Genomic DNA, 15,434 nt, shown 5'->3' with positions numbered 1-15,434 from the left:
ATAATTATGAAACAATATTATTCATTTATTCAAAGTGACAAATGGTATAAAATAAAAATACACGTTAGCAAAACTTTAGTTCTTAGGACTGAGAAAATTTTTTGAGTAATCAAGTATCTGATTAAGACAATATAAAACACAGAGCTCTTTTTATAAAACATAGAATCTTTGCTTTCTAGGTAGAAAAAATTTCATAATAGCTGGTCTGGAGCACAATAAATACAGGAAAAACTTTAACAGTGAGAAAGAACTAAAGTCTAATTCTGTATTATCTTTTGATATTCAAATTCATTTAATTATATTTCATCTTAGCCATACATAAAATTTCCTTTCAAATTTCCCTACAATTTTCTTAGTCTCTTTTAGTCTGCCTCTTATTCAAAAATAACCAACTTTAGGATAAACCACTTTCTTTTAGTTCCTTCAAAAATCTTATCTACATACCTTATAACTTTTACTACCAAAAACATACTTTCTTTCCATCTCAATTAGAATTCTTAACTCTTAGAAACCTCAATTTCTAATGACAATTAAAAATAAGCAAGTAGTGTTTTTCAGATTGCCAAATTTATGAATACATTTTATAACCTTTAGAAACATAGGCTTTCATTGGCAAATATATTCACAATTTTTTGAAACATCTTAAAATGAAGTTCAAGATACATTCATTAACTGATCTAAATTTATCTTTTAGTATCTCTGTAATAGGAAGCCCAAAATAGGTAAACTTAATCTATAAATGTTTCCGAATCTCATGTAATTTGGAAATACCTACATATTGAATAATTTTTATCATTTAACTTAACTTACTGAAACTATGATTTTTCAAGTTACCAACAAACAGATTTTGGAAAACTATGTTTGAGGATACATATCATACAACATAATTACTGAAAGGTTTATCTAAAACGTTTTATTTTTAGTTACATCTATTAGTTTAAACTCTATGAGATTTTAAAGTCAATTATTATCTGAGCTATTTTCTTGACCAGTTTTGTAACAGAGATAATGATATAGGATCCTGGTGTCTTCCTGGGATCGTGGTCTCATGTACCTAAAGAATGAGAATGCGGACCGGAGAGGCAAGATTTAAGCAGTAGAGTTTTATTATAAAGCACAAGAGAAAAAGCTCTCCAGAGAGAGGGGCTATCTGAAAATGGAATGCACCCCGCAAACAGGGCTATGCTGGGAACTATTACGTCTCTGAGTCAGAGCTGATTTGTCTCCTGTACTTGGGCAGTAAACCTTGGCGGGCTCTGCAGTTTGAAGTTGTTAACCACGAGCTGATTGGCCCCCTGAACCGGGGCTGATTATTCTGGAGGGCCCTGCAGTTTGGAATTGTTAACTATTTTAAAGTCATTTCCTTCGGCTTTTGTTGTGGTCCTGGCCTTAATCCCCTCCATGGTGGCCATGTCCCTGACTGCCCATGGTTTTTCTATCTCAATAACATGAACTTATTTTTGTAAACCCAGGTAAAACAAAGATATATTTAATGTTAATACTGTGTTTCCCCGAAAATAAGACCTAGCTGGACCATCAGCTCTAGTGTGACTTTTGGAGCAAAAATTAATATAAGACCCGGTATTATATTATATTATATTATATTATATTATATTATATTATATTATATTATATTATATTATACCAGGTGTTATGTTATATTGTATTATACCTGGTCTTATATTAAAATAAGACTGGGTCTTATGTTAATTTTTGCTCCAAAAGACGCATTAGAGCTGATGATCCGGCTAGGTCTCAGGGAAACACGGTAACTCTAAAAGACATGTCTGTTTTACTAAACCAAACCTAAACCAGCTGTAATATCAAATATTTTCCCATATCATACGATCTTGAAAAGATTAGGTTAGGTACAGAACTCATTAGGTTCTGTAATATTTCTTAGTTTATATAACCTTAATTCCTTTAAGCCAATCAAATATTACAACCTAGTAATACCATCTGGAGGTACAAAGCATACCATACATATATAAACACAAACAGACATCACAAACAGATCAAGACTAATAAACAGAATTACTAATAATTGTGGAGAGGACATAAATTTTTCACTTGCCGTTGACAATTGTTAAGGATGCTGGGGAAGAGGGGTGTCAGGCATGGGAGACTAGTCGCTGTGGTTTTTAATATTCCCCCTCTTCAGGTTTTGGGTTTTTTTTTTACTTCAGTTACCTCAGCCTCAAGAAGTAGTGGGCTATGTTTACATTTCTGATTTACCCAGAAGGGCCTGGGGAGATGCTGAGATTTTTAAAAATTCCTATCAGACTTTGAAAAAGCAGCTTCCAATTTTCTCAAATTTTGGATCAGTTATTAGGTCCTTTAAAACATGTTCATATATACCAATTCTCAGAATCTTATATCTCAATATCCTTTTAAAATTTTCCACCATTTTGGGAAATCTCTTGATTTTCCCTCTGCCTTTTTTCTTCTTAATGCTCTTGTTAATGAATTTAATGTTGCTTAACTTTATATCTGTATTAACATCTGTAAGACCCAAAAAGCTAAACAGCAAATTCAAAACTCTTAAGACTAGTTATATTTCTGTGTATCTATTTTTCTTTTTTAAGTGCGATGCAATTGTATTTCCAATACCTGGAGATTTTACAATATCTGTAAATGTCTGAAGGCAAATAGGAAGGTGTCTGAGGGACCTTCGATTTTTGTTCTAATTTCTATCCTGCCACCTTATTAAGGATATCTTAAGGGTTAGTTATTATACCAATATGAGAGCTCTCTAAAAAATTTTTCCAATTCAAAACATCCATCATCTGGCTAGTGATGAGAGGATTTTAATATCAAATCAAACCAATCAGCCTTTTATGGCCTAACAAGGGAAGCAAAATGCTTCCATAAAGAGCACAAAGGATACAGCCCTCACATCCAACAGTTCATTCCCGCAGATAGCCTAAGAAAGATGGGGAGCCCTGTCTCTCAGCAGCTGTTCCAAAACACAGGGAACCACGTGCTTTCCCAGCTTTTGAACAGAATGAGGTTTAAGATTCCCGAAGCTTGGATCCACAGCCTGTTGGGCCACCCGCCAGATGCATATACATTATCCAGCTGGCAGAGATCAGACACCATTTCTGGAAGCAATGGGATCAACAGAAAACAAGAATACTCAAAACACGTCTTTACCAGAGTTGCGTTTACCCAAGAAAATAGTTTCACAAATATTTTCTCCTGCCAATCTAAATTTAGAAGAGAGACAAAGATTTTCACCCCTTCCACTGAACCATGCAGATGAGATCAGAGAGGCTGACAAGGCAAAATACTTACCACCTCTGCTTGCTGAGATGTCCATGGTCCCTTAGCTGCAGCAGTCCAAGGAGTTAGCAGTATGTCCCAGCCTGTGAGTTCTCCTGGGCTGGTTCACCAAAACTGTGGGGGCCCCTCAAAAGTTAATACTTTTCCTCTCACCTTCTGAGGTCTTCTAGCTGGGTTAATAATCAAATGAACAGAAACAGATTAACAGAAGAAAATCAAGTTTTTGATACATGAACATGGTGATTTCATATAGTTATAATTCCAAAGACAGTGAGGCAACAGAGTATATAAGACATTTTTGGACAAAGGAGAAAGAATGGGATGGGGTATTCAATTTCAGAAGTGAAGATGGGTGATTTATAGGTAGTGAAGGAAGAACAGAACACACAGGGCAGGCAAATTCTTGCTGGACAACTTAGGAACAATGGGTCACAGGGGGTAGGTATCAAGCTAACAGGCTAGGAGTCTTTGGACTCATGCTAAGGTGAAGATTCTTAAGGTGATTAAGCCGCGCCTCCCTTCCTAAAGCAGGTTTTTCTGTCTGAATCTCTTGGGCTGGAAAAGGAGGAAGGTCAAAAGGTTCTTTCTGAGTCTTATTTTTTAATATTAATATCCCAAAAAGTGGCTTCAGGGTGGTAAAATTTTTGGTTCCCTTCAGCTGCAATGAACATGGTAATGCAAATATCTCTTCAAGATTCTGTTTTCAGTTCTTTTGGATAAATACCCAAAAGTGGAATTGCTGGATCATATGGTAGTTCTATTTTTAATATTTTGAAGAACCTCCATACTGTTTTCCATAGTAGTTACACCATTTTACGTTCTCATCCACAATGCACAAGGCTTCCAATTTCTACATATCTTTGCCAACTCTTGTTATTTTCTGTTGTTGTTGTTGTTAAGAAAAATAATTTTTCCTCTACCCATTTAGGTTCTTGGCTGAGAAACCCCTATATTAAAAAGATTTACAGGGGAAAAAACAAACAGAAGTTTAATAACATGTATACCTCCTGTGTACATGGGAAAGAGCCAGGAAAACTGAATAACTCCCTGAAATAGCTCAAGCCATCACCTTAAATAATAACATCTCTGGCTGAAGACAAAAGATGGTGGGGGGAGGCCAGTTGTGGGAGGTGACCAGGAAAAACATAGTAAACAAGGGTAAGATGTAGACTGAAGTCCTTTCCTTCTGCATTGATAAGAATTTCTAGACATTTGGAGTCATTCTTCTCTAACCAGTATTGGAGAGGGAGACACCCTTACAAATGGAGATTTCCCTCATAAATATAAATGTTTCTTGCAAAAGGGTGATTTCTAGTCAGTTTTCAGAGCTTCACCTGTGTCTGCTGTTTCTTAAAAATAACCAGCTTAAAGTAATCAATATGCCAAAGAGGCATATATTGAGGTGGTGTATTTTGCTTCCCTTCATTTATAATAATCATTCTAACAGGTATGAAATGATACTTCATTGTGATTTTGATTTGAATTTCCCTGATTATTAGTGATGTTGAACATCTTTTCCTATACCTGTTAGCCATTTGTATGTCGTCTTTGGAGAAATGTTTATTCAAGTCCTTTGCTCTTGTTTTAATTCTGTTATTTTATTTTTATGTTGTTTTATTGTATTTTTTAATTTTTTGCTGTTGAGTTATAGGAGTTTCTTATACAGTTGCCGCTTGAACAATATAGAGGTTAGGGGCACTGACCATCCATGCTGTCAAAAATCTGCATATAACTTAAGTTAGCCTTCCTCATACTTGGATTCCCAACTACTGATCAAATACACAGTTGACCCTTGCACAGCATGGGTTTGAACTGCTTGGGTCCACTTATACTTTTCTGGATGATAAAGGGGCTCTGTAATAAATCTAATCAAAAGTAACCTCACAGGGTGATCTGATCATAAATTCCTAACTAGGCAGGTCATGGTGGGTAGTCACAACTAAAACCTACAACTTCCCTGGTAAAAATTATCTTTACCTTAAGTCCTGTCCATTGTTCTTGTGCATCTAGATTAACACACCTTTGAAATGCCTTTTTGTCAGACCCTTCAGAAGTACAACCACCTTCAAGAGAGCATATTATCTTGTTAACTATCCTGTAATCCAATCATAGAGATTTTCCTAACTTGCTTTCTCCCATGTTCATAAAATCTTCCTTATGTTCCTTCCTTCATACCAAATGTGTAAAAGAAACAGCAAACTGTCATTCTGAGAGCATTTGAGATCTTGCTTCCTGGTATATCATCAGTTTGGCTGAAATAAACTCAGAAAAGTTCTGTACAGTTTGGATGTTTCTTACCTAGACACGTGGATTTCCCACACATCAAACCCTTATTGTTCAAGGGTCAACCGCCTATTTTGGAAATTACCCCATTGTCAGGTATATGGTTTGCAAATATTGTCTCCCATTCTGTGTGTTGCCTTTTCTCTCTGTTGATGGTTCCCTTTGCTGTGCAGAAGCTTTAAGTTTCATGTAGTCCAACTTTTTTATTTTTGCTTTTGCTCCCTGGGCTTTTTGTGCCCTATCCAAGAAATCATTGCCAAGACCAATGAATGTTATGAAGCTTTCCCCCTATATTTTTTTCTAGGATTTTTATAATTTCAGGACTTATATGTAAGTCTTTAGTCCAATATGAGTTGATTTTCATGTATAGTGTGAGACAGAGGTTCAGTTTCATTCTTTTGCATGTACATGTCCAGTTTTCCCAACACCATTTGTTGAAGAGAGAAATCCTTTCCCCATTTTAGAGTCTTGGCACCATGTCAAAGATTATTTGATCATATATATGAACGAATTTGTTTATGGGCTCTCTAGTCTGTTCTATTTCTCTAGATATCTATCTTTATGCCAGTACGATACTGTTTTGATTACTGTAGCTTTATAATCTTTTTTTGCTTCTCACAATTGTTTTGGAGCTTGGCGCTTTGGGATCATTTGTAGTTCCATACAAATTTTAAGATTGTTTTTTCTATTACTGCAAAAATACCATTGGGATTTAGATAGAGACTGTATTGAATCTGTAGATCTCTTTGGGTAGCATGAACACTTTAATAATGTTAAGTCTTTCAATCCACAAAGACAGTGAAGGTTAGCAGATTATGTGACCCCAAAATATGCCACATTGGCATAAGGATTATTTTGAGCTGAAGGCAATCAAGAAAGAGATATAGGAAAAGCTCTCTGCCCTCCCCCCTATTTGCCTAAAACCAGGATATAAATTTGTAAAGCAGGACGCATATTTTTAAAAGCTCTCTGCCCTCCCCACTCTACCAGGAAGGTTAGAAGACAGAGACAACTTTAGACCTTATCAACCCAGGGACAGCACCAGAAGAATAACAAACTTTATTAAATAGCCCTTATCTTCCATTAACTTCCTCATATATTTACTTTTCCACAGTTTACTGCCCCAGAAACTTGAACTTCTTTTCCTTTGTCTCCTTACTTCTCTACAAATTTATTATTCTTTTGTTAAGATGCTATGTAAGCCCCAGTTCTAACCACCCCTTTGAGTTATTCATCACTGAGTACTCCGGTTGTATGTGTGATGCATGCATTAATAAACTTCTGCTTGTTTTTCTTTTGTTACCGTGTTTCCCTAAAAATAAGATCTAGCTGGACCGTCAGCTCTACTGCGTCTTTTGGAGCAAAAATTAATATAAGTCCCAGTCTTATTTTAATATAAGACTGGGTATAATATAATATAATACTGGGTTTTACATTAATTTTTGCTCCAAAAGATACATTAGAACTGATGGTCAGGCTAGGTCTTATTTTTGGGGAAACACGGTAATCTGTCTTCTGTCAGTCTAATTTGCAGGGCCCCAGCCAATGAACCTAAAATGGGTAGCTGAAAAATATTTCTTTCTCCCCCACAACAGGATGTTCTTCTATTTATTTATGTCTTTTTAACTTTCTTTCAGGAATGTGTTGTAGTTTTCAGTGTACAAGTCTTTCCCCAACTTGGTTAAGTTTATTCCTAAGTATTTTATTCTTTTTGATGCTATTGTAAATGGGATTGTTTTCTTAATTTCCTTTTCAGATTTTCATTGTTAGTATATAGAAATGCAGCTGATTTTTTTGTATGTTGATTTTTATATCCTACAACTGTGTTTAGGATGGAACTGAATTCATTTATTTGTTTTAAGAGTTTTACTTGTAGGATATTTAATGATTTCTATATATAAGATCATATCATCTATAAACAGAGATAATTTTATTTTTTTCCTTTATGATTTGGATAGCTTTTATTTCTTTTTCTTGCCTAGTTGCTCTAGCTAGCACTGTAAGTACTACGTTGAGTAGAACTGATGAGAATGGGCATCTTGCTGATAAGATCTTCCTGATCTTAGAGGAAAACCTTCCAATTTTTCACTGTTGAGCATGTTAGCTGTGGGCTTTTCACATGTGGCCTTTTTACGTTGTGGTAATTTCCTTGTATTCCTAGTTTGTTGAAATAAATGGAGACTTTTTGTTTCTTTTTTGCTATGAAACTAATATAAATTTAATTTATAGTATAAATTATTTATTACTTATAAATAATTATTAAAATTTATTTATAATTTATATCATTGAAGTTTCAAAATTCACATTTTTCCAAATTTTTCAAATTCAGAGCATATCTTTTGGAAAATTCAGAAAACTATAAGGTCACAAAGGGAAAATTACTCATGATCGTTACTTTCACTTTCCTTCACTTTAACTTCTTTAGTCAGGTGGGTAAAAAGCAAGGCTGCTGAGCTCCAATTGGCTTATATTGTTCCTTTTCCCTAGGTAACTTGGCCCAGACAAGAGCCAGGATAACAGCAGCCTCGAGATCTTTGCCTCCACATTTCAGTGCTGGGAGAGCCAAGGTGAGTGGTAGGTTTGTACCCCAAATAATTTGGGCACAAGGTGCTCCTGCCTGGGAATCATTGCAGGTGGATTACATTAGTTTGCTTTATCTGGCCTACTGCCTGGGCAACCTGAAAAAGAGACTACAGGCATTTAGAAATCAGGTGTTAGGAATTTGAGACATTATGGAATCATTTACAATCCTGCGTCAGGGAAAAAAAAAAAAAACGCTTTTCCTCTACCCTCAAGTTCAGTAGTTGGGGGACTGTGAATTAAACTCAAACTGACAGATTAACAAGAGAAAAAAACAGACTCATGTACATACAGCCATTCACCAGATAAATGACTCAAAGGGATGATTAGATTTTGGGAGTTATATACCATCTTAATAGGTGATGAAGAGAGGGAGAAGGACATATGTGGGAGAACAAATGACTTTTGGGAAAAACAAATGGTCCCTTAGGTGAGTAGATGGGAGGTACAATAGTTTTATGATAATGTCTAGTTAGACAATTTCTTATCCTGTTGCTGACTTGTCATCTCTGGTGAAAGGAATCAATCTTCCCTGGTTGCAAAACTTCCCAGAGAGGAGGTTTATGCCAGCTGACTCCTTTTACAAGGCTCTGCTTTGGGGCAAATAATGGGAGTTCAGAAAAAGCTTCTTGCAACTGTCGATTCTTACATGTCTTCAACTTAAAATAATCCTTATGCCACCGAGCCATATTCTGGACATTTTCACCTGATTCTTAGAAAAACCACTGTGGGGACAGAGCCCCAGAGAACAGTTTCCAGGCTCTCAGCCTCGCATGGAGCGGTGCTGGCTTGGGTAGTAGATGGCCGTCAGCTGTGGCCATTGAGCCGTTGGCAGCTAATATAACTGCCGCGGCTTCGTTGGGGAGTGGAGAGTCGAGGGAAGTCAGAGAGTCGGTCGGTTGACAGAAAGCGGACAGCAGGTCTCATGTCATGTGAATCCAGCCTCCAGTGAGACTATAGCTGTATGACACCCCTACCTATGGCTCCGTGTGTGTTCCTCTTTGGCCTAGCCACGTCCTGCGTTCTTGTGTGGGGAGCGGGAGCTGAGACCCCTCAGGCCGCCCCACGTGACAACCACTTAATACAGAACAATGACACTTGATGATAAAGTCCATCTACGAAAAGGTAAAGCTCTTTTCCTTGAAGCTATCACCAACCTACAGAGGGATAAAATGGAGTCAGCAGGGAGGAAGGAAACCAAATCCTTTCCTATTGTTTGGTTTTGCCCCCTGAAAAATAAGCAGTATACTTGTCCATGCACAGGGGATGTCAGAAAGGTTAATAAATATCCCACTGCAAAATATTTTTAATTGTTCCATCCTTCTAGCTTATGTTTAGCAAGGATCTCAAGGACTGGCTGGTTCATTGTATATACGAACATCAAGAAACAATTATGTTGAAGGTGATAGTGATAAACAGGTCACATCTCTGAATTTTCTTATCTTTTGCTTACATTGATTATTAAGTAACTTAATAAAAAATAAGGAATACAGCCACACATAATACTTTTGAATATTATCCCCAAATTGATATAGACATACATATCTTTACATACTTCCTCTGAGAATAAGACTTAATACTGATTCAGATCATTTTTGTTTACAATAATTTTAACACCCACATTGTTATTACAGTCAAGTGTAATACTCTACTTTTCAACCTTGTGAGTTTGTAGCAAGATATTAGGACTATTTAACATGGGTTATTTGGGCCCCTAAAAGAGATTTACATAAGATTTTCAGTGGTTCTAAGAGCCTCTTGATATTACGTATAAATTTTTTGTTGTTAAATATAGTTGATTCTCATTATTCATTAAAGTTAAGTTTTATAAAGTCGCTGTGAACACTGAATCATGCAAATATTGAAGTGTTGCTCCCAGGTGAAATACACCGTTAGGTCCCAGCAAGCCTCTGGTCACATTTTTGTCAACTAGTTAAATATAATTTTGTTTTATGTGTGTTTCTACTATATTTAAAGGCACCTTATTTAATATGTATTTCTTAAAATCATTTATTATGTGCAATATTTCTTTATACAAATAATATTTCAGTTACAGTATTTGTGTCATTGCATTCAGGCCAATAGCACTATACCTCATGCCTGAGCAAAGCTTATCTGACACACATATGTTCTCCCAGAGGCACATCACAGCTCTCTTGCACTTCGGAATGCTAGACAGCATTAATATTAGGGGCTCTTTTAAACAGTGAACTCACCAGCCCAAAGCACAAAAAAACAAGGCACTTAAATAGACCTTGACAAAGGTACTATCTGCAGCATGAGAGCTAAAACAAGAAGGCAGAGTGTCAGCTTGTTCCACCTCAGCTGGAAACGTGCACCTCAGATGTCTCAGAGTTTCCACCACTCTGCATGTCTGTGAATGACTGTAAAAGCTTTGTGACTATTGATTTGGAAGTTGCGAATTTTAGCAAGTAGGCACATTCACAAATATAGAATCTACAAATAATGAGGATCAACTGTACATTTGTTTTTTTGGAATCATGGGCATCCTGACACAGAACTCTGAAAGGAATCATGACACAGAAAGATGAAAGAGTCCTGTGTAGTACTCTCCATCCGCTCATATTCCTCTCCTTTCCTCAGTTTGATTTTTTGACTACTAGATTCTGACGGGACCCATTTCCTTGCCTTCCACACTCAGAATACCAGCGCAGTGCCACCTCCCTCACTGCTCTGCCTACGACTGATTGTTCAGGCCCTGCCCATGGGAGATGTGTGCCCTCTCGTGTGTGGCATATATTTATACCATTATACAAATATGGATATAGGTGAGATAAAAATTTCTCGAGATGCGTTTTTATTTGGAAGGGGGATGAGTTGAAAGTTCGAATTAAGGCATCAGAAAATATGAAGGGTGACAACAGCGATAAAAAACCACTCCATCAGTTTCTCTCTGCATTATCCAAGGTAAAATAACAGAGGTGGCCTTGCAGGAAGCTAGCATCCAGCACAGTCAACCCCCCGCTCATTGGGCCCCATGTCAGTGCCAGTCTTGCGTCCCCACTTAGTGCTGTGGGGGCTTTTGAGAGAAGCGATATTTCAGGGACTTTTTCCTTAACAAATGGATGGGTCACTTGATAGCAGTAAAAATTCATGACAAAGGCTTTGTCACGAAGGTAAATAAATACAAGCCCTTCTGAGGTTTCAGGATGCAAATAGTGGACACTAACAAAGACCAGGGAAAAATTTTCCTTCAGTTTTTCATTTGTTCCTGAACTCTACACAGTTTATGAGACTTTTTGGAGTCTATGTCTTTATCCTATAGCAAATTTAGTTGACAGATGAGGCAAATCTTTTTAATAATACCATGCTTTCAGACTGCTTTTATGAGTTATATCAAACCACGTAGAAAAGAAGTATATAATGTTTAAGAAGTAGGTTTTGGACAGAACAGGGTTCAGATCTAGGCATGGCCAATTACGAGCTGCAAGACTGGGAGATCTACCTAAAATCTCTGAGCCTTGACTTCCTTATATGTAGAAGAGGAGTAATGACAGTACTTACCTCCCAGGGTCATGAGAATTCAATGACATTAATGTAGGCAGAGTATGTAGTACAGTGATTTCACATTGGAAACAATAAATGTTTTATTACTCACGTTTTGATAACCATCTAAAATTCCATGTGTGGAGTCCATATGTATATGGAAGCGTGCTCATTTCCTGTGGGCTTCGGGGTTTATACCACAATTTGTAAAGCTTACTCATGACGACTTTGAAGACTAACCAGCACCTCTCACAAAGAACAGGGCAGGACATTAGTGCTGTGAGCAAAAAGTAAACTAGCTCAGTTCCGCTGGCTTGCAGTGTTGTATAAACTGCTGTTGTAGGAGACAGGTATGCTGGGTTAGACAGACAATGGTTTTATTCAGAATATTTGTTTTATAGATCATTTTGAAATGGGTTTCATTGGACATACCGTGTTTCCCCGAAAATGAGACCTAGCAGGACAATCGGTTCTAATGTGTCGTCTGGAGCAAAAATTAATATAAGACCTGGTATTATATTATATTATATTATATTATATTATATTATATTAGACCCGGTCTTACATTATACTGTATAAGACCCAGTATTATATTATATTATAAGACCGGGTCTTATAGTAAAATAAGACCGGGTCTGATATTAATTTTTGCTCCAAAAGATGCATTAGAGCTGATTGTCTGGCTAGGTCATATTTTCTGGGAAACACCATATTTTCTCTACCAATAAATATTAGGTTGGTGCAAAACTAATTGTGGTTTTTGCAGTATATTTTTAACCTTTTAAACCACAGTTACTTTTGCACCAACCTAATAAAAAGATCTCCTTGCTGTGTTGCATGGGAGCTAGTACTCACCTTCTGCCATGGAAGAAAACCCTGCATCCTTGACATGGATCACTGAACTAAAACTAAATCAAACACGCTGATGATGGAATGGGAACTGATTGATTTTTTGTATCTGTGCAAGACAATGGTTTTTACTAACCAGTTTTACTACTGAGGAAAACGGAGACTTTGAGAAGTTAAATAACAAGTCCAAAGCCACACAGCTAGTAAGTCGAGAAGGCAGCATTTGAGGGCAGCATTTGTCTGATTCCAAAGCTCTGTGCTACAGCACTCATCTCCAGAACCTAGGAAAGCTTTTCCAGTCTCTTTTTCTCCTGTGAGGTAAAAATTTATACTTTGGAAAGGACTGTTCTTTTCTTGTGATAATCCTCACCTTTTGGAAGAACTATTTGCTAATTGATGTCCCTCATAGAATCTCCTTTCTGGATTGTTTCCAAGAGGCTTTTTTTTTTTTTTTTTTTTAATTAAATGAGTCTACCATTAACTAAATTAGCTCAGGAAGGCAAGCTCTTAGGTTAGACAACAACCTTCTCATCTCTTTTGCTTTTGATATTTTGGAATTTATTGGTGTTCTCTGAAGTTCATGGTAGGGCCAGTGCAAACAGAGGTCTCCTAGTTTGAAGGGCCAAGAGAGGCAACTTGTAGTAGGTCTCTTGTCCAAAATTCGCTCTTTTAGATTCACTCTGTGTTCAGGAGAATCTTGTGACTATGCAATTATGAAAGAGACCCTTGACCCACACAAGACCTTTCCAAATTCTTAAATTAGAAAATATCCCAATAGCATATTATTTATTCTTTAAAATATAGTACTAGATAGGTAGGTGACAAACTGCAGACAAGCATTAATATTTAAAGATTGTATATAACACAGAATAGGTTTTTACTTACTTCCCAAGAGTGTCTCTGTATGTGAGTACAAGGACAGAACTTGAAGTCATGCTGGGTGGTTAAACAGGGCAGCCCACAAGCCTTATGACTTTTGGAGTGCAAATTTGTGCTTCATTCTACCATACTTTTCTAATTTGCTGGAGGGGATGGGTAGTGATCTTGAAAACATTGCATATTATATCTTTTAAATTATGTCTCAGCAGAATTAATATACATCAACGATTTTCTGATCACTAAAGTGGTAAATTCTCGAATACCAGGGTTCACTGTCTGTTTGGAGGTAAACAGGTAAATTCTATTAATAAAAGGAATTTGGGTGAGCTTTTCAGTTGCCCTTTCACAGTGCGTTAGAGCCTAAGGGGCTGGCACCGGCTGGCTAATTTGAATAAAAAGAGAGGGAAATGAAGGAGGAAAGCACAGGTTCAAAGCAAGATGTGGTTCTTAAAGGATAAAAGGAAATGGTGGGGAAATTCCCAAAAGTTTAGTGTGTGTTTGTGTGTGTATGTTTGAAGTTCAGGTGGGGAGAAAGAAAATGAGGAGAAAAAAAGTTTAAGAAAACTCTCAGAATTTACAATCTGACCAAACGCAGGCCCCCGCCAAGATCTACTTTCCTTTGGTCCTGATTAGCTTGCCCCACACCTCACTGACTCTGAGCTCCATCCTCCAAATGGGAGTGAGATGGGGGAAGAAACCTTCAGGCAGATGACCCTGGGGAGTGCCGTATTATCTCTGCCTGCCGGTGGGGTGGGTGTGTTATGGTTTTTTTTCCTGTTCTCTATCAGAACAGCCTTCCTTCTCAACACAGAGCATTCGTTGCCTGCTTTCTCATTGCAAAAATTTAACAAGTCAAACCTACAGGTGGTTGTCCCATTGCCTCTGTTGCACACAAATGAATGACAGCTTTGGGAACCCATCCAATCTGCAGTCTAGAAAAGGAAAGCTGCCATGCCCCCAACATTGCTTCACTCAGAGATATCCTCAGATTCCTGCTCACTCACCATTACGTTGCTTTTCCAGTTTTTGAAAACGTAGCTCCACATTTGTTCCCGTTCTTCAATAAACCTGTTTTCTTTATCTAAGCCAGTTGAAGCATTTCCTTCCATTTTGCACACCATCTCCTACGTAAACACCCCTGGACGTAAGCCTCATTATTCTCCTCCCTCCTTGGACCCCTGTCCCTTCGGCACACACTTTTAACTTTTGTTGAACAAGGCTGCAGACATCCTCACCCTATAGGGAGGTCGCTACCTGGACAGCAATCCACCAAGCAGAACACACATGCTGACAGCAGCATCTTCCAGTTCAAACGTTCCTGCCTCATACCCTTGCCACCTGTTCAGAGCAGATGGGAAGCTGCCACTGTGGAGGCCAGTGCAGAAATGCCACCCATGCACTCTGCAGACCAAATTGCTTTGTGTGTGCAGGAGCAGGGCTTTTAGTGTGGAGGTACCATAACAAAATACAGGCTGCTTGCAATTGATTCCTACTATTGTTTTTTTTTCATAAATTCCTGGGGCAGAAAAGCCACTGGAGCTTACCTTATTCCCTGATGTTCAACCTGGACTTTGGGCCCATGACTTTATAATCATCCAGCTTCATGGGCCTTTGCCCAGTTTTCTTTTAAGGAATAGTTAGGTCTCACATGACATTATTGGAGAGCTTAACCGAGGCCCATTAGAACATGGAGAAGTATAGAAATAACACTGATGGGAGTTTATACTTAGACCATATTGTACTTTGCAGTGTGGTCATTGTCAAGCGAAAAGAACTCTGCAAATTCTACTTTTTCTTTTATATGTCTTTAAAAATTTTCTCCATAGTGTGCACTATTGTGTTCTAAACATCAAGGCCTCTCAGCTACTTGACCAGACAGCCCTTCATATTTTGAAAAAGCTAGAAAATGAATTGTCTGTATCCTCAAACCACTTCCCTCTCGCTATGTTCCAGGTGGACACTCTAGAAGTAATACGGCATCCGGAAGAAACCACCAACATGAAGAGACAGACCATGGCTTCCTACTTCCGGGTATGGAGTCTTCTTGATCTCTG

General features: G+C 37.6%; 1 protein-coding gene across 1 annotated transcript in view; it reads left to right on the top strand.

Annotated features, from left to right (window-relative positions):
* The window catches only part of MYO3B (myosin IIIB), a 386,500-nt gene that overhangs the window by 198,824 nt on the left and 172,242 nt on the right, over positions 1-15,434 (top strand). Inside the window, exons 23-24 of the mRNA XM_033111465.1 lie at positions 8,053-8,132; positions 15,334-15,411. Of these exons, the coding sequence (XP_032967356.1) occupies positions 8,053-8,132; positions 15,334-15,411 (158 nt within the window). The remainder of the gene's footprint in view (positions 1-8,052; positions 8,133-15,333; positions 15,412-15,434) is intronic.

This window comes from Rhinolophus ferrumequinum, chromosome 8 (genome assembly GCF_004115265.2).
Source record: "Rhinolophus ferrumequinum isolate MPI-CBG mRhiFer1 chromosome 8, mRhiFer1_v1.p, whole genome shotgun sequence".
NCBI lineage: Eukaryota > Metazoa > Chordata > Mammalia > Chiroptera > Rhinolophidae > Rhinolophus > Rhinolophus ferrumequinum.
The sequence above is the reverse complement of the archived record's forward strand: the minus strand, read 5'-3'. Positions and strand labels throughout refer to the sequence as shown.